This window comes from Crocuta crocuta, unplaced genomic scaffold (assembly GCF_008692635.1).
Source record: "Crocuta crocuta isolate KB4526 unplaced genomic scaffold, BGI_CrCroc_1.0 scaffold192, whole genome shotgun sequence".
In the NCBI taxonomy this organism is placed as follows: Eukaryota; Metazoa; Chordata; class Mammalia; order Carnivora; family Hyaenidae; genus Crocuta; species Crocuta crocuta.
The window spans coordinates 1,802,192-1,829,322 of NW_027528803.1; the positions used below are offsets into that span (position 1 = coordinate 1,802,192).

The 27,131-nt window shown below is 33.3% G+C and overlaps 1 protein-coding gene across 3 annotated transcripts in view; it reads left to right on the plus strand.

Annotated features, from left to right (window-relative positions):
- EPHA5 (EPH receptor A5) overlaps positions 1-27,131 on the plus strand; it is a 340,313-nt gene that overhangs the window by 153,819 nt on the left and 159,363 nt on the right. For all 3 annotated transcript variants that reach the window (XM_077755696.1, XM_077755697.1, XM_077755695.1), the window contains exons 4-5: positions 22,078-22,233; positions 26,213-26,548. In XM_077755696.1, coding sequence (XP_077611822.1) covers positions 22,078-22,233; positions 26,213-26,548 — 492 coding nt within the window. The remainder of the gene's footprint in view (positions 1-22,077; positions 22,234-26,212; positions 26,549-27,131) is intronic.

The following is a 27,131-nucleotide window of genomic DNA, read 5'->3' on the forward strand; positions in this document are numbered from 1 at the left end:
CTGGTGTGTCTGAGATGGTTATGTTTCTCTCCCTTCTTGTTATATTTTTCACTTTCACAATTATTTCAACTCTGAAATGTTACCAGATAACCTTTAACTTTTGATAAATGAAAAATAAAGATACTTATAATCAATTGAATACTTACTATTGACAAATATTGGGTTAGATACTGATACTGATGATGTGATTCATACGACAATTTAATGGGATATATCGTAGTATCATACTATATTTACAAGGCAATTGATATTCAGAGAGAGTAGTTTGTCCGATAACCTGAAAAATCAAGTTAAATGAAGGCCTACATCTCTGTAACTTCAATGCCTAACATAGTACCCAACTACCAAAAGATTTCCAAAACATCTTTTTTTGGTGCCTGAGAGAAAGATATAGAAGAACAGATTCTGAAAAATCTCATGGTACTTGTTTGAAGCAAAGAAATGAAGATATGCTATAGCTTTGATTATTCTTATACTACTCCTATATCGGTATATTTATGGTTTATTCATGCCAGGGGGCTCTCTTTGAAAAACTGATGACTGTGTGTGTTTTAGTAAGGTCATTGTGTTTTTATTTCTTTATGTGTTTCATTTGAGGAAGTCTGTACTCTTAAATGTGAACACTTTAAGGCAGAAATCACTGCTCTTTAGAGTATAGTAAATAGCTTTTCAGTGGTTCCAACGGGTGTAGTAGTTCACTTAAATGGGCCGCAGATGTGTATCTCTATAGTTTAAGAGCAGAAGGAGACTTGTAGCAAGCAGATTGATAACTGCTGTGGACAGAAGAAAAAATACATTATATGAAAATGTTCTCGCCTAAGTATGAAAAGCTGTATATGAGATTCATGATAAAATTTACAGCTGTCATTTTAAATTATATTATTATCATTTCATAGCCCTGTGACAAAATAATCAATAACTTGAGAGTGAATGAATTAATGAATAAAATTATAATAAATTGTTTAATTTTTAAGCCACAATCATAAAGGTGACTTTTAAGATATATCATAGCATTACATGCCGCATGGCCCTCCATTAATACAGCAGTTTCAAGTGATATCTAGTTAATAATCTTTTTAATAGATGGAAGATTACCTAATTATAAGCTTTAAAAATTCTTCTACTACCTTATAATATAGGTTCCCCTTAAAGCACAGGATACATACTGTAGAACTCTGCATGGAACTTAGGAGATGACATGGTATGGGGGATATTTTTAAGAAAGGAAAAAATTAGACATTGCCTCACACACACACACCATATACATATATATATGTGTATATACACACATGTGTACTTCTATATGTGTATATATGTATATATACTACTGCATTGTTGATATATAGCATTGCAGAGTAGAGCAGATCTTTCTTTGAAGGATTAGCTACTTTATTTATTTGTTTATTTGTTTTGAAGGATTAGATACTTAAAACAAAAATTTTAAGAGCCTCTCCTTTGGTTTGTAGGAACAGCTAGTAGACATATTACTTATATACTCAGTGTTTCAGCTACCATACAAACCCCCCACCCCCAACCATTTGGAAAATATTAGTGAGAGTACTCAAAAAAAATTTATTCATTGACATAAAAAAGGCCAGGACTTTATTCAAAGTTAAGTACAATTGAAATTGCACAGCTTATAAAAGTCATAAAATGTTCTATATATTCATCTGCAAATACTTAATTTCCTTTACCTAGAGGTTATTTTATAATATGCTCTTTGGCTAATTCAAGCAAAATCTGACTGGCTCCAAACAGGAATGCTGAAATGCGTACAATTCAGCTTGGATCTTAGAAACTTAGAATTTGCATAGAAAATATAGATACAGATAATTAATTATAAAACTGAGCAAAGTGGTAAGTAGTATGTAAATGTATAGACTACAAATAACAGACGAATACATGTCATTAGACTATAAAAGTGTAAGGCAAAAATAAAAGATCTCATGTGTTAAGAACTTAAAAGAATCACTTCTTTGTCTACCTAGTCATCTCTGGCTAAGAAAACAAAGCACAGTGTCCATTCTGTTCTCTAGATTTTTGTCTCTAGATTCCCTCTCCTTTGACTCAGCTACTTTAAAATATTTTCTTTAAAACTTCCCCCATGTGTATTTCAATTTCACTGTGGCCAGTCAAAAATAGAATTAAAGAAAAATAATAGTGAAAGCAATGTGGACAGTAAGATTTTTACATATGTTTACAAATTTGTTCAGAAGGAGAGACTAAGTTATTTCTATAGTCAATATTTAAATTATTTCTAGGCGTTTTGTAGTTTGATATCTACACCTAAGCTTTCAAAGGAGTTTGTGGCGCGGGCTTAGTCTTCACTCTTGTGGTATGAAAGTTGCACACCCACCCTTTTTCCCTTTCTTTTTTCTGGGTTAGGAAAAAGACTCCTTTGAACCTGAAACTTTGCCTGTAGGCATCCTGTGTATTCAAATCTTGTAGTCCTAGTTTTCTTTTTCTCAGGAAGAGCCAGAAGCAACTAAAAAAATCAAGAGGTATCTGAAAATTCACCAAAGCTATTTGGAATGTGCTTTTTATTATCTATGTAAAGCCCCAGTTCCACGTTGATAACTCCTGGTTTCTGATATCCAAATAATTTCATAAAGGAAAAGATTGTGCAGCATCAGATTTGTAAATTCAATTTAAAACCGCTTTATCACTCTCCACAATAGCTAAAACATGGAAAGAGCCTAAGTGTCCATCAACAGATGAATGGATCAAGAAGATGTGGTTTATCTATACCATGGAATACTACATGGCAATGAGAAACAATGAAATCTGGCCATGTGTAGCAACATGGATGGACCTTGAGGGTGTTATGCTGAGCGAAATAAGTCAGGCAGAGAAGGACAAATATCATATGTTTGCACGTATAGGAGGATTAGGAGGAACTTGACGGAGGAACAAGNAAAAAAATAAAACCGCTTTACTATTTGAACATTTGGTTATAAACTTTTTTTTCGTCACATGGCAGAACAACTTTGTTTCTCTCATACGTCTCTTTTATCTCAGTTAGCTGGACATCTTGTCACTTACTATTTACAAAGGCTGACCGCCAAAGAACTGTAAGAAAGTTAACCAGATCCCCACCATTACAATGGCAAAGACAGATGAAATATCAGGCCCAATGAAAGAGTACCCCCAATCTCTGTTTTCTTGCTTTGCTGGTTCAAAACATCATGCCAGTAGTGACAGTGTACAATTAGGAATTATTTTACATGAAGAACTATGCCACAAAGGAAGAATAAAGTTTTCTAATGCAATATTTATGAGCTTCTGAGAATAATATAATATGTTATATCATAATATAATATGTTATACTCTTCTATAATATGTTATATACTGTATCATATATCATATTAAACATACATTTCAGTTTATATATAGTATTAGCAATTGCTTACTATATTAATAATAATAATATATAATATGTAAATAGTAGTAGTCTACGGATAGTCTGTGATTAAATATTAAGACTGGAAAGATAGAGTATGGAAAAAAAATGAAATATACTGACTGGTCTTAAATTAACAGTCACCTGGTACTTTTTCCTTATACCCTTTGGCTCTTATTGATAATGCTTTTTAGACTCCCTTGGTATACTTTCAAGCCCCAGGATATCACTTATAGTGAGTGATTTAAAATAAAATATGTAATGTGAGACTACCTTATTCAGACTATTGTGTAAATTACATTGAATTATTTCAGCTGAAGTGAATTGGATGAATAGGAAATAGAAGTGAAGAATTACTGAAGGACAGATCACACAGTCTGTGTGAGGAAAGGCTCATGGGTAGATGGTGGTATGTGACACGAACAGCCTTAAGTCAATCATGAACTAAAATAGTGCCTCTGCCGGTTCTGTTACACTGATTTAAAATATTATGTCATTCACATATCTGTGCTCAGGAAACACAGAGGTTTCTGTAATGTAAATACTGAATGTATTGGATGACACTTTAAACCTGTTCTGTATTAATCACAGAGCCCCTATGTTATTTAAAAATCGGCTTGCAAGTCTCAGTACTCTGGATAGCTAATTTTAATGACAGAGAAGATTTGGAGAAGGGTCAGAATTGCTCTTTTAATTATATTTAAATACAGAGAAATCTTTTGCTTGCTAGTATAAAAGGTAGATGAAAATGATAAGGAAAATGATAAGGAAAGTGTGAGAGAGTGTTAACTTTGAGGTGACCTTGATAATATGTATATTTATATAGTTCATTACAATTAGTAATTACTTAGAAGACCCAGCAGACCAGGGAGGAAGCAGAAAATCCCCATCCTATAATATGCTTTAAGAATTGGGAAACAAAAGAATCAGAGCCTCCGTGGAAGATACAGAACACAGTAGAAGCAGGACCAGGACACACCTCAGATTTTTCAGCACCTCTAGCAAATTTAAATCAATTAGTGAGATCTTAGACCCTTTCCTTTTGGTTTAAGTTTCAAAGGTGTGTGTTGTGAGCATTATAGCTATGTGTTACCTAAAAATAACTTTTAGACAGACTATGAAATTTAAGACGGAGGAAAAAGTTAAGTTTTATTATGATTTTCAGAATCAGAACTTCCCAAATCAGTCTTCAGCAGCTCTAAATCTGAGATGCTCAGTGGGCTGTACAGCTGCTGCCATACATGCTGCAGGCTAGTACTTTATAACATGGTTATAGCAGGCAGTGGGAAACGGATTCGTCAGGGTGAGGATGGAGGCTGGGCTACATAAAGAAAATGAAGGAAAATGTTTGCTTTTGCTTCCCTAATGGGCAAACATAAGCAACAGTGTCTCTCAAATAATTAAGAGCAGACGAGTTTAGGTTTGACATTTCTATAACACTTATTTCAGAAGCTCAGCTTTCCTTAATTTGAGTAGAAACTTATATTTTAAAAAATGCAGAGGCACCTGGGTGCCTCAATCACTTGAGCTTCTGACTCGATTTTGGCTCAATTCACAATCTCTATGTTCGTGGGATGCAGCCCCAGGTCAGGCTCTTGGCTGACAGTGCAAAGCCTGCTTGGGATTCTCTCTCCTCTCTCTTTGCCACTCCCTACTCAGATCTGTGTATGCACATTCTCTCTCTGTCTCTCTGTCTAAAATAAATAAATAAATAAAAATAAATAAATAAATAAATATTTTTTTAAAATGTAGATGTAAATGGTAAAATACAATATAGTGCATTCTTGGCTATGAAACAAAAACTTATATTTCAGGTCTCATCTTGCCTATTTACTTTCAAAGGTAACATGGTATGTAGAGTGAATAACATTATATTATATAATTGAAATTTGCTGAGAGAATAGAACTTAAATAGTCTCAAAAATGAATGAATGAATAAATGGATGAGTGGCTAGATGGATAGGAAGATAGATGATAGATAGAGAGAGAGAGAGAGAGGTGCCTGAATGCTCAGTCTGTTGAGCATCTGACTTGATTTAAGCTCAGGTCATGATAACAAGGTCATGAGATGGAGTCCTGCATAGGGCTCTGCTCTGAGTATGGAGCCTGGTTAAGGTTCTTTCTTTCCTTTTGCCTCTTTCCCTGCTTGCACTCTCTCTCTCTAAAAATTGAGAAAAATAAATAAACAAATACATAAATATATAAAAATATAAATAAGATATCATGAGAGATCTTGGAGCAGTCACTGTGGGAAATAAAATCTGCCACAGAAAGAAAGGTCTAGAAAATCCAGTGAAAAACAAAGGGACACTTACCTCAATAGCAGCCCATTGGTAGGAGAGCATGTGAAATAGCTAACCATTACCACTGGACAATTAGTGTCATCAGGAAAAAAATCATGTTTTCTTAGAGCAACAAGTAAAGGGAATATGAAAAGAGATTGAGGATATGGGAGAGTTTGCTTATAATTTGAAATAGACCAAGAATCACAATAGTAGATTTTCAGAAGTTATGGAAGTAAAGATTATGGGATCAGTAAAAGGGAGAAGGTACAGAGTTATATTGAGATGATTCATGCGACATGAGATGAAATGGTAGGTAAAATGTGATATATGTAAAGCACTGGGATATATATCAGCATTCATTAAATGAGTATTGATTTTGTTTTTGTGGATAAATATAGGAAGTGATTTCCTGCTGATTTTTTTAATTCTCATGAGCAAAATTACAATACATGTTAAAATGATTTTAAAAACCAGACAAAGATTAATTATTGAGATACGTTTCCAAAAATTTTAACTGGTGGACAGTTGATTCAGTTGATCCCTGTTTTGGGGCATCGTNGTGATATTTGTAAAGCACTGGGATATATATCAGCATTCATTAAATGAGTATTGATTTTGTTTTTGTGGATAAATATAGGAAGTGATTTCCTGCTGATTTTTTTAATTCTCATGAGCAAAATTACAATACATGTTAAAATGATTTTTAAAACCAGACAAAGATTAATTATTGAGATACGTTTCCAAAAATTTTAACTGGTGGACAGTTGATTCAGTTGATCCCTGTTTTGGGGCATCGTTTCAGTTATGTTAAAGAAAACCAACACAAAAAGTATAAGATTTAGAAGTGTCTAGACATCTTTATGTGAAATACTCCACTAGAAAATATGATTTACTATAATTAGGAGTGATTTCATTTCAACTATAAGTACCAAATATGTCTGAAGAATAGTTTATAAAAAGTAAAAACTTCTTACCATTTGTGTGCTTACATGAATGAAAAATCTATCAGGAATATTTAGTTGTTTCTTTAAAACATTTGTAAATTCTTATTACTTTAGACCAGAGCCCTAAAATGTGGGTAGAGCAAACACATATGACATAAATCATCAAAATAAGTTCTCCCAAATGTCATATTTCCTAACCACAAATTACTCCAATTGTCTAAACCACATCATAATTTGAGAATCCCTCTTTCTCTTCAGGCTCAGAGCCAAATCTGTATGGCATGCTTCATCATAGGACTAAAGACACTCTGTTCTAATAAACCATCACACATCTGGCTTTGGAAAACTAGAGATTTTTTTCCCCTAAATTCTGTCATTAGATTTTTAATGTTTTCATACAGGATAGAATTTGAAAACGTTAGGTGTATTCATTTATGTTTCATGTTCTTGATATGTTGGATTAATCATTCATTGCAAATACTATATATAAACATTACAGCCTTTATATTTAAAATGTCTATTAACATATTTATTAAACCTAATATAGTTCATGACATTTATTTTCTCTGTATGTTCACTTATCACTAGCAATACATGCTTACAGATATCTTAGATATTCTTAATAGTAACATATTAATGACAGGTTTAGTGCATTTTAATAAGAAGCTTTAAGTATTGTGACATAACGACTACTTTCCCAAAAATAACTTTTAATTTTCTCCCTGTCAATTTCCACCATAAATTTTTACAAAAATGCCATGAAGGGGGAGCCTGGTTTAACATCAGCCAGTTAAGCATCCAATTCTTGATTTCTTTGGCTCAGGTCATGATTTCACGATTCGTGAGTTCAAGCCCCGTATCAGGCTGCACATTGACAATGCAGAGCCTGCTTGGGATTCTCTCTCTCTCCCTCTCTTTCTGCCCCTGCCCCATTCTCTCTCTTTCTCAAATTAAATAAATAAACTTTTTTAAATGCCATGATGAGCTGAAGAGAAGCTTACAATTTTAAAGAGAAAAAAATAAAATATCCCCTCAGATAATTTAAGATATTATTTAGTTTTGGCCATCTCTGAATAAAATTTGTTTGCACGTATAGGAGGATTAGGAGGAACTTGACGGAGGAACAAGGGGGAGAAGAAGGGCGGAAATGGTGGGGGAAAGGGAGAGAAGCAAACCATGAGAGACTCTTGAATGCTGACAAAAACTGAGGACTGATGGATGTGGGGGGAGGGGGGGATGGGCATGGAGGAGGACACTTGTGGGGATGAGCACTGAGTGTTATGTGGAAACTAATTTGACAATAAACTATTAAAAAAAAAATTTGTAAAAGTGCAAAGCCAGCTGACACTTGGTCCAACTGAGTGTAGATTTTCCTTCATAAAACAAAAAGAAAGTGCGAGAGAGAAAGTGGGGTTAAGAGTCTTCCTGAGAAAGAAGGCTAATGGAGTCAGAATCCTTTCTAGGACAAAGAGGATGTAAAGGATAATTGGGGGACAGGCTTTTAATTTAACAGAGCTGAGATTCTCAGCTCAGCTTTTGAGTATGTTTCAGTAGTATACATGATTTAAGTGTAAAATAAACATGATAGTATTTACCTCAATAGATTTCTTGAGAGTTTTAACTGAGGAAATGAACTTAAAGTGTCATAGTAAATCACTCAGAATTCTAAAGGCACAAAATTAATAAATAAACAGCTAAAAGCTATCTGTTGAGTCTCTTGGTAGTATCTTCATGTCCTAAGCACCCAGCCAAAGACAACCAACAGTGCTTGGAATTTTGTGTGTTGGATATTGAGTGTGAAGGGCCATGGTCTCTTCTTCATTAATACTCTTCCCCATGGAGGTTTTCTTCAGTCTTATGGCCTTAAATACTCACTCACTCTGGGCTCACTCTAGCCCAGACTTCTCTCTTAAATTCCAGACTCATTTATTCAGCTGTGTAGTTGATATAGCTACCTGAATTTCTCATACATCATATATGTAATATGTGTAAAACTGAATTCCCTATCTTCTCCTGAAAACCTGTACTACCTGCAAACTTCTCCATATCACATGAGGGCAATTTCACCCTTTTTAGTTTCTCAAATCATGCTTTACTCCACTCTTTACTCTGCACTGCACATCCCATCAGCCAGCAAATGCTGTTGCATCTACCTTCAAGTATTTGCAGCATCCACTGGTTTCAAACCACTCCTACTGCTACCTCCCTGAACCAAACCAGCATCATCTTTCTGGTGGATTATAATAGCAGCCTCAGCCTTTATCCTTGATTTCCCTCTTTATTCATTAAAGTCAGTTCTCAAGACAGAAGCCACAGTGATCCTTTAATATCATATTATATCCCTTTCCTGAGTAAGACTAAAAGTTTTTATAATAGCCTTCAAAGCCTTTTATGACCTGTTCCCTGTTACCCATTTGACCACATCCCTTAGTATACTTTATTTCAGTAGCTCTGCTCCAGCAACTCTGGCTTCCTTTCTTTCTGTTCCATGAAATACCAGGCATGCTGCTTCATTAGAGTCATGTTCTCCCTAGGCTCATACTTGAATAGCCTGTTTGCTTCCTTTGCTCACTCTTTGCTCAGTAATCTCCTCAATGATACCCAACATGCCCATACTTGATTCATTAAGTGACTTTTAATTCATATTTAAACATAGGTATCATTTAAGTGGCCTACCATGACTCCTTTAATCACTGCTGAGTGATTGTCCTATGGTTTGTTCCCCCAAAACCCTATTGTGACATTTATCAACCTTCTGTCTTTTTCACCCTTATACATAACTCTAGATATGCCTGGCATACAGCACTCAATAAACTGTCATAATGAATTAATCCAAGTGCACATAGAACCTCACCTTATGTGATAGAGTGAAATGTACAGATGAGAGATGTATTAGAAATGAAGCAGCAGAAGGGGAAAATGGGTGACAATTAGAAAAATTAGATTATATTTGTTGAGAAGTCTTGAAATAAATAATCTATACAAAATCATTTGTATGTAACATATACTACTTAAAACCAAAATGGGGGGGGGGGCTGGGCAGCTCATTTGGTTAAGCATCCAACTGTTGAATTCTTCAGCTAAGTTCATGATCACACGTTTTGTAAGTTGAGCCTAGCATCAGGCTTTCTGCTGTCAGTGCAGAACCAGTTTCAAATCCTGTTTTCCCCTCTCTCTGCCTTTCCCCTACTTTGTGTGTGTGTGTGTGTGTGTGTGCGCGCGCGCCCCTGTGTGTGCTCGCTCTCTCTCAAAAATAAAAGTAAAACATTAAAAAAAACACAATGTAATAGTCTGAGATACTAAGAAGTGATGTCTTATACGAGTAGAATAACTGTCTAAAAATTTTTGCATAATTTACACACACTGTCAGAAAAGATTTATAAAACTTCTCTTATGGCATTTGAAACTAAGTTGTTTTCATTGTTTTTTAAGACTATAGATTTCTATAGACTTGGAGCTATGGCGTGGAAAGATATTAAATGATCTGAATGTCTTACTGAGACATAGAAACGTGCACACATACACACAGTATTTTACAGCATGGTGAGTTGAAATTTTTAAAAATTAGTGTTTTGCAAACATTATTTAATGTAGTCTTATTGACAGAATGCAGATATCTTTAAGATATAAAACCTGATCGTTACAAATGGTATTCACATAAAACACTTAAAGAAAAAAAGGGTATAGTATTTTAACCCATATATGCTTGAGCAATATTCTTGAGGTACTGTAATGAGATTTCAAAGGTCTCATATAAAGATAATTCTTAAGACATGTACTTTAACCAGTAGTATCTCAAACAAACAAACAACCACCCCCTAACCTCCCCCAACAAACAATTCTTTAGTAATATATTAGCTCAGATTGCCATAACCAAATGCTATGGATGGGTAATTTAGACATAGAAATTATTTCTAATAGCTCTGGAGGTTGAGAAGTGTAAAATCAAGGAGCTAGCTCATTTATTTCCTAGTGAGGGCTCTCTTCCTGGCTTGCAAATGGCCATTTTCTCAATATATCTTAATGGCCTTTGTTTTTCCTAAGTGCATGCATAGGAAGAGAAACAGGGAGTTGTCCCTCTCTTTCTCTTCTGATAAGGCCACTAATCCCATTATGATGGTGTCTTCCTCATGGCCTCCTATATCTCTGGTTACCTCCCAAAGGCCCCACCTCTTCATAGCATTACACTAGAAATTAGGGCTTTACTGCAAGAATTTTTAAGGACCTTAAACATCTAGTCCATAATAAATGCTTTCCTTTCAATATAAATGTAGGTTTCATGCTGTGAAAGTATAAATCAGTGTGGTAGTTTCATGATGTAAAAATGTTAAAAAAAAAAAANGTTGGTTTTAAAGACCTGTTATCTCTCTGTATCTATGAGTGCTGCTATATCCAAGAAGACTCTTTGACTGTCCAGAGCCTATCCTTTCAGAGAGTATTTTGAATGGTATCTCTTGGTCTCTCTTGTTGGGACCTTGGTTATTTTATTTCCCTATTTGTAGTGATATTTGAGACTCTCCACCCTGTGTACTCCGGCTTGTTTCTTGAGGTAGCCATTAGAAGGCTTTCTCAGTGGAGTCTGCGTACTTTCTCCCCCAATCTCTTGGGTGTGGTATGGTTTCTGATGGCTTCAGATCTTTTCCGTGTGATGCCTGGGCGTGAGTGCAGGTACGGAGCTCCTTATTTCTCCGCCATCTTGCCCCTCCCCCTCAATACGAATTATAATAGTTTCTTAAAGAGTATCATTTGTTGAATACTCATTCTCTGTCAAGCTGTGTGCTATGCATTTATGGGTGCAAGTATATCACATATCATATAAATATTATTTAATTATCTAATTAAGTACTTACAAATACCCATATTTTACAGAGAAGTAAATTTAGACTCAAGGTTATAAAGTTTCTCTCAAGGGTCATATAGATATAATGTAAAATGCTAAGATTTAAACTCAAATTTGTGTGACCTAGAAGTCTATGCTCTTCTAACCAAAAAATAGAGAGTATATGGATGGCCACATGGACTGAGAGTTAAGAACAAGCACTGTGGAGAACACAGTAATAAGAAAAACTAGTGAATTTATATCTGGCTAATAACATTCTATATCACATACAATACATTTAAAATGCCCTCAGCAATCTTCAGTCCTTGAGAATGGTTAATTAGATGGACAGTGACTATTACCCAAGAACCAGAAAGACAATACTTCAAGGTCTGCTTTCTCCAGAGTAACAGTGAGAAAGCTGAGCTGTGTTACCAAATACATCTGTGCTGAATCCCCAGACTCACCAGTTAATGCCTGCTGGTTGTAAAGTCTTAGGCAGATTGCTTAGCCTTGTATCTATAAAATGGAGATACTAATCCACTGACTTCATATCTTCATTGTACTAATTAAATGATATGGATCTGTGTAGTGTTTCACTCACTAACTGGCACCAGTAGACATGCTGAATATATGTCAGTTTGTTTTATTAGTATGTCTATTGTTATTATTATCTCTATGTTATGTGGCTAGAAAAGACGACATTTGATGACATGGTGATAGATGGTGATAATCATAAAATGACAATGGAAAAAGAATATGCTTTAAAATATAATCTAATTTGGGTTATGATTATAACCCAAAAGTTTAAGTTTCCATATTACAAAATAAAGAACTGCTTTCTAATCATCCCTGAGATCAACCATTTAGAGTTACTGTTTTTCTGGCTTCCTTTTTCTTCCTGCTCTGGCTTCTGAAAAAAAGCCAAGACCCATTCTGGTTTTGAAATTGAGATTGCCAGATAGCTAGGGCATAAAACTAAATGCTAGGGATGATCGACTAATTTTCTAGTGCTGATCACAATAAACTAAAAAGAAAATATATGTGAACTAAACATAGACAAATAAAAATAATGTAATATATGATGTTATAAAATATATTTAACAGTTTGCCTTGGTAAAAGTTTTAGAAATAAGGTTTAATTTTAAAGACCAAGTCTTTACCAAGCTATTTTGAGTATGAACTTCCCATTCTGTGAATAAAAAATTTTGCTCCTAATGATGACATCTGAAATTGCTTAATTTGAGACACAGTAGGACATTTGCACACTGAAAATTAGGGGCAATAGGATGACTGCTTTAGCCAAATGAGCTGCACTAACCAGTTGCTTTTGCTAATTCACAGACCTTCAGTTTGAAAGAACAGTATTACGTAGATATGAGTTGAACACTTGCAAACTGGTTTGATCCATTTTTATTCTCAGTGTACAATTTGCAGAAAACTGGTTTAGGACAACAGCATGACTTATGCTTCCGTTATACGTCCTTGTATTTATATTCCTGGCTAAAAATTAGCTCCATCTTCTACTCCACATATGCTTTCCCACAAGTTATCAGAGCAATTTTTGGAAATGTCTTTTGTTTTAAGGCAAATTATAGTTTTCAAACACTTTTTATATTTAATCTTTCTATATCTACCTATGCTTTTAAAAGAACTACATTGTTAAGGTTTTACATAAATTATAATCAATCAGAGCAGTAATTTTGTGACTATACTAAGGACTATATTTTCCTTTTGCTGTGTTTGTTTGATTTTTAAAGAGACAATATAATCACAAATGCATTTATACTACATATAATGGTTTATTCTTTATTTTAAAATTAATGTGTTAATTTATGTTGATTTAAAATTCATGTGTTTAAATTTAATGTGTGTATTTAATGTGTACTTTTTCATCATATCAGAAGAAATATTATTTTTTTGCACAGTCAGTATTGTCTTCTGAGTTACTGAACTAAGATGTAATGCCCAATGGTGCAAGGAGAAATGTTCATAACAGAAATCACTATTTTTACCTTAGGAGTTAAGGCCAAGACCCTGAGCCAGACATTGCATATACTTTCATAACATATGTTGTGTTGTATTTTTTTATCCCTTCATGGAAGTTTTATTGCATTAACTGGCACATATTCCCTTCATGATTCATAACTGGAATTATTTTATGACCATACAGACATGAGGTAAACAAACTGGCTTTCACTACCTGATTCTAGAAATAATGGATACCTCAGATCAAATACACAAGATATAAGGTTTTCTTTCAATTACAGGATAAAGCATTTAGCTTAATATTTAAATAATACGTCCCTTCTATCAAGGCAGTAAACATATTATCACAAATAATGTTCAGAAAAGCACATGGATTGAATCATTCAATAATGAGGAAAAACACTAAAGACTGATACAAGATTACTTTATGCTATTCATCAGTGTTTAGTTTTTAACATATTCAATATGAAATAATGTGAAAAGGCCTAGATGACATCAGGTTCCAGCAATTTGTACAGAAAATTTATCTGTACCTACAATGAGAGAAAAACTTAAGTAGGGCACTTGGTTATGTTTTAATTTGGAGAAGATAAAATTATGTCCTTTTATCAATAAACAAATGCTAAACTTTGTGGTGTGTAATAGGTAAGATAGAATTTATCTACAGATTTCCCCTTTTGTATAATTTTCTGTAATAAGTTTATTTTCAAAAACATAGATTTCTGGCTTTTTTCTAAACTTATAAAATAATCACAACATTAATTTTGCTTTGGAAGATATGAAAGAAATATATTTTGGAAATGAACTAACTCATAAAAGTATGTTGAAAATATTTTCAAGGCATGGTGCTAACTTTTAGATACTCTAAAAAGAATTTAGGTGGGGCGCCTGGGTGGCTCAGTCATTTAAGCGGGCAACTTCAGCTCAGGTCATGATCTCACAGTTCGTGGATTCAAGCCCCATGTCAGTCAGGCTCTGTGCTGACAGCTCAGAGCCTGTAGCCTGTTTCAGATTCTATGTCTACCTCTCTCTCTGACCCTCCCCTCCTCACACTCTGTGTCTCTCTCTCTCAAAAATAAATAAACATTTAAAAATTTAAAAAAGAAAAAGAATTTAGGTATTTTAAAAAGGAATTTTAAAATCAATGTTTCATAATCTAGTCATCTACTGTTTTTATTCTTTTTTTCTTTTTTGTTTTAATCCTCTCACCAATTGAATGAATACTAAAAGAAAGTACCAGAATATTTACCATTTAAAATTCAAAAGTCATTTAATTTGATTTAAATTGGTTACTATTTTTCTGATTTTCTAAGTTACAAATGCACTGAGATCTGGATTCATCAAACATATCTGATAGTTCATGCTTCCTAACTTACAAAGAATTTAAATTGTGAAAAACTGCTCAAAAGCAAAGTTGTTCATAGGTCCAAAATGATATAATAAAACAACTGCATACAGTATTTGTTGATGTCAAGGTTAACTCTTTGTTTAGATAGATAACTTTTTGTTTGTATCTATGAAAAAATAAGGATAATGTTTAAAAGTAGAGAAGGTACAATGTTTAATTCAAAAATAGTTTATACTAACTTCTCCTAAATCCTTCAATGTATTCTTTTCAATCTTTATCTAAGTAAAGTGTCAATAAAAGGGAAAATATATAACCAATATCAATAGTGTTTTGCACACACATACACACACTGACATACACATCCTACACACACTGCTATTGAAGTATGCTGATCTGAACTGATTCATATTTATTTGAGTGGGAGAGCAAAACTGTTCAGCACCTTAAATATCTATTGAAACTATAGAGATAGGAAAAGTATCCAGTAAAATTAATAATTAAAACTTTAAAATTATCATAATGTGTTATTATAGAGAACTTCAATCCATCAATAACTACAGGGAAAAAAACCTCTGCTTTGATAGATACCATGAGTTCTATTATCTCCAATAAATATTCATTCTAATGTAGATAGGTTGTAGAAGGCTTTGAAAAATTGCTGAAATTATGTCTTTTATTTTAATAAGATTCAACTAAATAAATATAAAGTGGTAATATGATTTACAACTACCCATAGCTTAGGGGTCATGTGTCAGTCCTTTCCAAACCACAAGGAGCCTCATGGTTTGTTACTATATCTTCAGCATGTCCATGTTGCCAAGGTGGAGAAATATATTGTCATACCACTGTAGGATGTTTTCCAAGAATACTATGCAAGATTCTTGGTATTTAGACTTGTGAAACTAATATTTAAGTTTATTTTAACTATTTTATCTTATGAAACATATCCCTTGTCAATTAATACTTTTGAACTAAATATAATTGAATCAACATGCTTTACTTGAGCAAAGAAAACATTCCATCCTAGCTTATAAATTAGTTACACTGATACATATTTTCTTCAGTATGTTTTAAATTTTGAGTATTTTCTAATTTTGCTAGCTATTAGTTACGAAGTATATAAACTCTAATCTTAGATGTAAAGTAGAAAGAGATATTGGTGCATAATACATTTTTACTACATTTAAGGATACTCTGGTCTTTTCTGAACTGTAGGAGAGGGAATAGTTTCTTTTCTGAACTATGGGAGGTGGGTCAGTATTACAATTGATCACTGATGCTACATGATACAATATTTCTATAAAATATAGAATATATTTTGTATAAAAGATGTATAAAAGATACATATTACAAACATTAAAATGTTAAAGTCATACAATCCTAAAGTTTCTAAAATTACACATCTGTATTTTATTTTTAATTGGAAGATATTGCATTATATATGTGTTTAGTCTCTTACTGAGGAACCATGATTTTTTGTCTCTGTACACACACAAACACACACACATGCCCACACACAAACTATTTTTAAATTCTCATTTTGAGTGTTTTATAAAAGTGTGTATATTAATACTCAACAACATTAAACAATTAATGAAAGTCTAAATATGCACCAGACTAAATATGTATAAGCAATTGTTACACATGACTGAGTTATTTAATGGAATGATGGCAATGAATAGGTTTTAATTCGGTATGCATGTCCAGTGTCCTATATAGTTTATGACACATAAGCATGGCTCATTACATATGTTGAATGAATGAATATCTAAAAGATCTATAACGATTAACTTTACTCTTCATTTATAATTATCATATTATTGGGACTTCTATTAATATTTAGTAGGACTAAATTATAAGTATAAACATAAATAGAAAGAGACCAAAAGACTTAATATATTTATCAATAATGTTCTTGTTCTAGAAGAAGTCCCCAAAATGGCAGCAGAAATGGAGGATCCTAACCTTCTCTTTCCCCACAAACACAAATAAATATCAAATCCTAAATACTCCAGAAATCTTCCAGAAGGCTAACAAAAAACCCTCCATAACTAAAGGGAGAGAAGAGGCCACATTGAGGAGGGTAGGAAGTGCAGTGATGTAGTTTAGGGAAGAAATTGGTGTGAAGATGAGGGAGCCATGATTGCTGATATCTAGAGAGAGAGGAGCATGCAGCACAAAGAGTATGTTTACCCCACAGCTCGGAAAACAAGAGGGGCTGAATTTTGTGAGTTTTTTGTTGTTGTTGACCATATTCTTGAATTATAAAATGAATTCACGTAGGTATCCCAAGGGTGATGGACCTTTAAGGCTAAAGTTTTTTGGGAACATTAAAAATAATTTAGTTGACTTAATAAAGTGTGGGGGAAATCCCAAATTGTCAGTTTAAACTTTTTTGGCAATTTTGAGAACTTCTTTTTTTTTTTTTTTAACAAATAGTTTATTGTCAAATTAGTTTCCAATTTTGAGAACTTCAAAAAATTTTCTTGTTAGATTAGGCAACACCTTTCTGCAACTTTAAGAAATGAAATTCATACACTGATGATGTACATTTGCTTTAGATTTTTTAAACTATTTTAATAGTGTAATTAACATTCTTATTTTCTAAATAAATATGAAAACTGGAGTGTTGGTAGCTTCTGTAAAACTTCTAAAGTAGTCAGTGTAGATGTAACTAATACATATTATTATTTACTTGCCAAGACTTAATATTTAAATAACTTAACTTCATCAGCTTTTATTAAGTTCTGCTATATCTTTTTGACCTTGATGACACAAATGCACTATCTACCCAATAAATGTTGCTGAATATGTACTCAAAACAATGAATTATGCTACAAATATTGAAAATCAAATGAACTATTTCCATTCTCCAGAATGTGTATATATAGTTGGGAGCAGGTGAGTATTCTTACATAAAATTATTACAAAAATTTTGCTATATTTCATTAGCATAAGGCAAATATGCTATTAAATAGTTTTAATGTTAAATAGCTAACCATTTAATATTAAATAGTTTCTAGATCTAAAAGATGTGTAAGGAAAGGTTATGTAGCCAGGGAGATCATCACTAGCATCATGGAATAAAAGGACTTTGGAGCATGTACAAAATAGGAATTATTAAAAATAGTTCCTTCCAAAAAAAAAAGTTTCCTTCTCTCTAAGGATTGACTAATCACTTAATGAAGCATATTAACATAGGATACATTTCTTGTCTCCTACTCTTCCTTCAACTTAAATGGACTGATGTACTATTTTCTAATGTTTAGGCAGCATGCAAATATTATTTGACACAACTTTGCTGCAGTAGCTCCTTTTTGCTTAAGTGTTTAAGTAAACCATATAAAGTTGGAATTAAAAGAAATTTTACTACTCACCTTAATAATTATTTATGAACTATTGCCATAATTAAAATGCAAAAAAATTCAATTTTGCTTCTTTTGATTATCACTCTTTATTTTTGGTCTCCCCAGATATGTTGTGGTTTCAGGGTACTTTCCAGTACACGTTTTATTTTCTGACCACAATATAAATATTCCTTGCCACAGTGCTTGACAGAAGGAGTGCCCTCAAAAACAAATACTTGGTGTCTTCCAAATGCATTCAGATTAAATCCAATTTCCTTAGCATAGACTACAAACTTTTTCTTACACTTCTTCTCTTTTAGTCTAGAATGCTTTCCCTGCAATATTCAGAAGCAGATAGAAGAGTTTCTCAAGTACAAGAAATTATAAGTAGATTAGTATGGATGGAGACAGGGAGTGTGGGAGGAGACCACATTTGAAGGATTTCTTTTCATGTGGAAACTTGCAGACTATGCTTGCATTTTGTAGTAAAATTAATTGGATTTTCCCAAAAAGGACATGATCAAATGCTGTTGAGAAGTATGGCAACAAGATAACTGCAATCTTAACAAAAACAATTTCAGGGAAGTGGACCGTACCAATGTTTGATTTAAAATAGTAACTAGAGAGGAGCCTGGGTGGCTCAGTGTTGAGCCTCTGACTTCAGCTCAGATTATGATCTCACCGTTTGTGAGTTCAAGTCCCACGTGTGGCTCTGTGTTGACAGCTCAGAGCCTGGAACCTGCTTCAGATTCTCCTTCTCTCTTGCCCCTCCCATGAACATACTCTGTGTCTTTCTGTCTCTCAATGATAAATAAATGTTAAAAAAAAATAAGTAGGAACTAGAGATGTATGTATGGAATAATAATTTAAGAAATTGTGTTCTGAAGGGGAGCAAAACTATTTGATAGCTACAGGGAGAATTGGGATCAATGAGATTGATAGTTTATTATTGTTATTCGTTTGTTTTGCTTCACTTTGTGTCCATTGAAAAATCCTGGAAAACTGTATTGGGGTGATATGAATGACTAGGTGAGAGAGATAGAGAGGAAGAGATTGAGAGAGAGAGACTGAGCATGTAAAAGGGATAGTAGATATTTGAAAGATTACTCTCAAGAGTAGAGATGAGGTTCTTAATTCAAATAAAGATATTTTTCTTTGATAGAATCAAAACACATTTCCATTTTCATAAGAAGGAAGGTAGACAGCATGGCGGCCCAAGTGCATATAGATTTGGAGATTGGTGGTAAGAAAATAAGCAAGTTTCTTTAATGACTTCTATTTTCTCAGCACACAGAAAAATGTACCAGCAAGAGATCACAAAGGGATAGAGCTTCTAAGGAATAAGAAGAGAGAGGAGAAGCTACAAAATAATGTTGGTGCTGAAAACCAAAGTTAACTAAGGAAATAATACTAAGATTGTCTAGCAGCGTTGTAGGTCCCATTTGGGGCCATGATTTAAAGGCAATGAATAATTGCATATACATTTTTTTCTTGGATAACTTTGAGCTTGCTGTTTTCCTCTCTATACCACTATTTGAATTTCTTGAACTATATCAAATTAAATAATACCTTAAGCATAATCATTATCTTCCCCCAAACTCATTTCATACCCGGCGTTCTCTGAGAGAATGACTCCATCCCTACTCCTCTCCAAACTATTACCCACACTGATCTCTCAAACATCATTGTGATCTTCATATTTCTCTGCTTAAAATTATGTAATGACCCCAAATTATAAAACCTCTAAGGTGTGACCTGGTGTCCTTTTCCCTTTAACTTTATCTCTGCCATTTTAATTCTATCATCCTGATCTTTTAGTTTTCTCTATCTCCTTATTTGCTCTCCACCTGTTTTCTTCCTTTGCAAGGCATTGCCTCTCTAATGCACGTTAATGCACTCTAATACCCCCCTAATGCAAATGCAGATTGGATAATTTCCCTTTTTAATATTTTGTTTTAATCTCAACAGAGGCTCAGTTTCCTTAGGAAGTCTTTTTGATATTCCAGTCTAAATTAGGTATCAATTTTCACTTCCATGCTGTTTCTTTTTTCGATCATAATCATATTTGTAATTATTCGTGGAATACTTTTAAGACTCATAAAGGCAGACACATGTCTATCTTATTTATCTCTGTTTCCTAGTACCAAGCAAAATTCTTGTCCCACTACATCTGCTGAAAGGATTTTGTTAAACTGCAGATGAGAAAGATACACTTGCTACTTTAAATGACATTTATATTACTTTCTGTTTCCAAAGTTATCATGGAAGGTTAAATACCAGTGTTATATATGGAATCAAAACAAGTTTTTAAGTTAACTTAAATTTAACTTATTCCTTTTAACATTCATTAAAAGGAAATAAATGACTTGTTTCATAAATGATCACTGATTTCCAAATAGGCAGAATTGTGGACTGACACTTCATGTCTTTGAAAATAATATTTAAAGTGAGAATGGTTTTACAGAAGAGAATAAAAGAAAAAAATGTATAACTTAGCTAGGAATGGTATTGGCTGCTACAGCAACCCTATTATAAGAAAAATAATATTTAAATATTTCCCTAATCATTTAACTACAAGAATGTCCCTAATACTATCAAAAAGTTCTTCTTATCTTTCAAATACCTTTTATATTCTCTCTGAATTTATAAGAGCATTAAGGCTTTGCTATCACTATAATTAGATCTACTGAAAAGGTACCTTCTCATTTTTGTCAATTCCTGATTATTCATGGTGATGGCAAAAAGCCTTAGCATGGATTACTAAAAACCCAAATCATTTATAGCACATGAAAATTAACCAAAATTTATTATGTCTATCAAATATTTCCATTGAAATACAAGTTTACCTTTGAGCTCTAGCAAATTTCCATTGATGTTTGAATAAATGCTCTTAAGTGTATGTACTGAATTCTGAAAATAGAAAAGATATATGTGGTTGATTAGTTTTATGTAACCTAATCCCTAAAAGGTAATCAAACCTTCAGTTTGATGGTTTACAATTGGCCCATATATTGGGCAATTGGAATAAGTGTTTGGGATTATTAGCCATTCAGAAGAAAGAAAGACAGAAGAGGTTAAGGAATGAGCAGAATAAAAAAGATTTACTCTGTTAGCACTTACTTGACCACTGACAGAAATGTTAACACAAATATCCAAAGAACATTTTCTTTATGTGATTCTGAATAGTTCAGTTATAATCTTCATGCTATGTCATTCATTCATTTATGTATTACATAACAATTTAGGATCACCTACTGTGGTCAAACACTTGGATAAGTATTATGAATGTAAAGTTTAATAAGACACATTTTCTACCATTTATAGATCATAATAATTTATACAGTATAAATATGACTGATATCAGAATAGATGCTTGTTGAATCAAATAGAAGTTCTAACGTGAAATAAGTGCCTAATATTGGACTCCTCCTGAAATCAATGTAATGTGAATGACACACCAGCTCATCCATGCATTCCCCCAAACCTAACAAAATTTGTATAGTTTTAACACCTATTAGTTATTAATTTTCTTACACCTGCTATGTACCTTACTGTTTTATGAGCATCGGAGATAATTAGCATTTCTTCAACACACTTGTATTAATAACAGAGTTAATGAAAACTATACTCAAAGCCCTACTTTAGTTTTAAGTACATATAAGTATTTGTATCTTATAATATAATTTCTTATAAGCTCCTGCAGCATAAAAATCACTAAAAAATACACACATTCCAGACATGCTTGATTTAAATACTTAAATATTTGATTATCTGAATGAGTAGCCTGTTATTAATGATTCAGAAGCTTATGAAACATTTTTGAAATTAATGCAAATATTGTGTTATATGTAATCTGTGTATACTAGTCAAAATAATGACATTATTCACAAAACAAACACTGCATCTGTTCCAGGGAAAAGCTTAGTCTCTTATTTCTTTTGACAGTGTGCAGACCTGGGTTCTTCAAAGCCTCACCTCACAGCCAGAGCTGCAGCAAATGTCCACCTCACAGTTACACCCATGAGGAAGCTTCAACCTCTTGTGTCTGTGAAAAGGATTATTTCAGGAGGGAGTCTGATCCACCCACAATGGCATGCACAAGTAAGGAAACCCACTGATATCTGGTGATACTAACTTTCACCACTCTGAAGATAGAGCATGATGCAGCCTGTTGCATTCTATTACCATTTTTCCTAAAACAGGCGTAATGTTTAATCTTCCAAAATAGTGGTTTTTTTTACCAAATTTCGATTTTCTTGAGTAAGTATTGGAAAGTTTGAGTCTCTTTTATCACTCACTGTTAGAAGCATTCATTTTCCCTACTTTCAAATTCAACATCTAAGACAGGTAAAGAATATTTTGTTTTATGTTGTGATTTCTTTTAGTGTTCATGATAGCTAAACATGTCTTTGATGAACCCATTTCCCTATTCACATTAAAGTTTATTTTTTTAATTTTTTCATTCTTCTTCTCCCAAGTCAGGCTTCTGATCACATAACCATGCAATAAATAGCACTTTTGGTGTTTTTTTTTCCTTTCTCTTACCTGCCTCACTAAACTACAAGGTCCAGTGAGAAGGTCACCTATAAAAGAAGGTGGGAAACACCACATAGAGTGGTGTGGGTTGGCAAACAATATTTAGGAGTCAAATATAAAACCAAAGTTTTAGCTAGGACTTTCAAGCAGTTGTCATGTTTCTTATTAGTGAGTGGTCTTAAGTATTATTAATTATATCACATAATCATATCACTAGAATGATGAATAGTAAACATTTAATTCTGACATTTGCAGTGGAAGCATCCACATCCAACAATGTCTTTGGTGTTTTTGTTTTTCTAGTGTTCCACAGATTTCTGAAAAGGAAGCACATTTGTGTATATGATAAAGATCCTTTCATAAATTTTCCACATTCATCATCTATGCGAAATCAAACAAAAGCTCAAAATGAAAGGGAAGAAAGTGAATCCCCTCTCCTCACTACATTCAATATCCATGACTTTGCCTTGTTTTATTATTTTTGATTCCAGAAAGCTGTTATTGCTCTCAAAGATGATGACAAAACTTTTTGAAATCTAGTATCTATTCTAGGACATTCATTCTACTGTTAAATATAAACAGGGATACAATTCCTTTAATAAATTATCACAAACTAAAATTTTATCTGCACCTCAATATTTGAATTTTGTAGTGTCAGGGAGACATATTTTCATAAATTGATATTAATTACCTTTACATTGCTAAAGGCCATTCTTTTATCACCAGACTGTTAGTTTTATGGATTAGATGGTTACTAATTATAAACAATTCCTATTCAAATAAGTAAATGACATTATTACATACACTTTTAGGGGGTTGCATTTGAATAGACGAGATAATACTATAATTGAAAGTGATACACATTGGTTACAGCAAAGATTATTTCAATTTTTCAGAGCAAAAGAATGCCCAAGTAGAGGGAAATGTGGCTAGATAATAGACTGGTAAATTAGGGAGAGAAAACCACGTCTTGAAGTATCTTTTAAATTTCCTTAATTTTCTAATAATTCTTTTCTTTAAGTGATCCAGCCATGATCTTCCTGTTTCTCAGCATAGAATTGAGTCTCCCTTTCTGTAAGTTTGTTACCTTTGGGATGAGACTGTGCTCTGGTGGCAGGGACTGCTTCGTCCTCTTACAGGACTTGAGGCTTCAAATTTTCTGTTCCCAGGTGTGTGAATTTCTAATACTGTGTTTCAAAAGAACATTAATTTGTACGCATTTCTCAAAAGACTGTTGGGACTTGTGTAGATCTTTCTAATATATATTCTGTGAGCGCGTGCGTTCCGTTTATAATTGCGTTCATAACAGCACAAATACTGCAAATGTTCCCCTGAATGGATGGCTTGATTGATGTTCACGTGTTCACATGAGTATCTTGAATTTTGCTATTGCTTTGGCTCTTTCGAATTAAAATTATGGTTCCAATTCCTTCCATATATATAATACATATACTACATATATCTAGAAATCTGGAAAATAAAATGCTATAAATCTATAAGAAAAGAAAAACAAAAAAGATTTTGATGAATCTGCTTCAATCAAGGGTACATAGTTCTGTTTTGGTTCACATATCACATGTATTAGCAGGCAGTGGGATTTCATTATGCTATTTTTAGGTGCATGCCCATCTGAGCTCCTACTTTTTACCTCTACTTTAGAACTTCATTAGAATTTGAGTTTCTTTTTGACATTAAGAGGCATACATGTCCTCACAAAATTTTGAGAGACTGTTTGTAGTGCAGTCAGAAGAAAAGGAGGAGTCCAACTCTGATGTATTTTTACAGATTTAGAGGAAAGGTGTTAAATTTGGCTTTATTTCAGTTGACAGGGAACAAAAAAGTTTGATATCTATCTGAATGAGATGTATTTCAAGTCTGTTTACTTTTTCTTCAGAAATAAACCTGTAACATTTTGATCTCAAACATTTTTTCCACAACTTTCCACTGTTAAATAAACTAGAGTGTATAGTAAAAAAAATAAAACTTTATTTCCCTCTTAAGTAATTGTTTCAACTTAAAAGTAACTGTTTTATACTGAAGTATGTGATGGTGTATGTATGGAAAAATTCACAGAGTTCAACCATAAATATAGTCAAAATAGGGATTATTTTGCCAAAAATGATAATTCTTAGGTTATGGGGTCCTTTAATTTAAAAGGCATCTTGTAAATATCAGGTAGCTTTTTTATCACTTTATTTAAATTTAGTCTTCAACAGTCATGGCTTAATGAATGTTAGGTAGGAATTAATAATAATGTCTAAACTTAAAACAGCAAATATTAAGATAACTAGGCTATGCCATCCCAAACAGCTCAATTTATACTTATGAACCATTCAGCTACCACGATAGTCCTTTCTCTTCCCTGTTGGGAAATCTTTACTTATTACATCTGAAACAAATATAAATGTATTTTTACTTCAGGAACATCTGGCCATACACAATTAACAACTGACTGAAGTTATAATTCTAAGTATTTGAAAAGCAACTGTGGACATAGACATTATGAAATTCCTTTTTAAAAGACTTTATTTTTTTATACCAGTTTTAGGTTTACAACAACATTTAGAGAAAGACACAGAGACTTCCCATATATCGCCGGCCCACACACATGCAAAGCCTATCTCTTAATCAACATCCCCCACCAGAGTGGCATACAATAGTCACACTGATATGGAATTGGTTTCAGTTCTCTTCAGTATGCTAATTATTAGTTTCAGAAATAATGTAAAATGCAAAAGGATATTGTTTATTATTTACATGTATATTTGTTCTGCTGATCCTTCAAGATATGAAAACTTTCATTCTTACTCTCATAGTGTGTTTGAGAGTTATTTATAAATAAATTTCTGATTTCCCATTAAGTAAAATTCACAATTTGCAGAGCTAATATATTAAAACAATGTCAAAGTAAGTCAAGTTTTATTACACATTGTAGTGTCTGACCACTTAAACTCTAGATATTTCTTGACATATGAGAAAGATTTCAAATTCTGTTGGTGATTTATCTGTGGATATGCAATTTATTTTGAAGGAAGCTAAGACTGTTTTACTTGCTGCAAAATTTGTAGTCAAGAGCCACACTGACAAATCCTATTTTCACTTGTGCTCATTGCTTAGTAAATCCTTCATGTGTACTTGCTAGGTTTCTGGGAAAGATCTCAATGAGGAAGTAATCAGTCCAGTCCCCAAGGAGAATTTTTCCTTGGATTTGCCAAAGGACTCCACTTTTTGAATATATAATTTTTCATCTAAATTATTTTCGCATCTAGTTTTACTCCATACTTCCTTACGTTTACAATAGGCAAAACAGTTATAACAATGCCAAGATAAGTTATTTCTCTAGGGTATAAATCCCACAATTGTCTCTACAAAACCCGAACAAGATTTTTCAAAGATTACTGCAAATTGATGACTCTTGCATTCTCCCTATTTAAAGACTGATTGCGAAGTTATTTTTCTCCTTCAGACCAGGGACTTGTGTAGTAAACAATGCCTAATGTTATCATCTTAAAATATGTTTTTCTCACTTTACTTTGCAAACCAGGACCCCCCTCCGCTCCTCGGAATGCCATCTCAAATGTTAATGAAACTAGTGTCTTTCTGGAATGGATTCCCCCTGCTGACACTGGTGGAAGGAAAGATGTCTCATATTATATTGCATGCAAGAAGTGCAACTCCCATGCAGGTGTGTGTGACGAGTGTGGCGGTCATGTCAGGTACCTCCCCCGGCAAATCGGCCTGAAAAACACCTCTGTCATGATGGTGGATCTTCTCGCTCACACAAACTATACCTTTGAGATTGAGGCAGTGAATGGAGTGTCCGACTTGAGCCCAGGAGCCCGGCAATATGTGTCTGTAAATGTAACCACAAATCAAGCAGGTAAGTGTGATGTCCAACCGAATCATGTACCTTGGGCCGAGCTCTGTCAATTTTCTCCATAGCCAAATGAGGGCCAGACTGTGAGATCTATAAGAGAACTTCTCATAAACCAGAGGGCCAGAACTTAAAGTAGAATACATCTCAAAATGCTTCATAAACAAATAAAAGCAAAGGCTTTCTTAGCACTCTCATCCACGGACAGGGGCTTAAAAAAAGAGAAGTTTCAACTGATTTTTTTATTCCTAAAAAGAACTTTTGGCTCAAATTCATTCATAGCAAAAGTTTTACCTCAAATTTCACACATGCAATTAATATAGCTTAAGTCTACATATTTTGTTGTTTTGTTTACTTCAACTTTTTTGTTTAATTTAACACAACCAGGCAGTTCTATTTGCTTATTTGTTTGGCAGCACAGCTGAATTTTCTTTGCATATCCAAATAGGCTTTTCTTGTCATTTCTATTATTATTATAATAAAAATGTACAAATGATTTTTTCTTTGATAAATTCATTTATCAAAATTAGAATAACTGTGAACTATGCATGAAAACACATGCTCCATATGAAGCTATTGGAATTTCTAA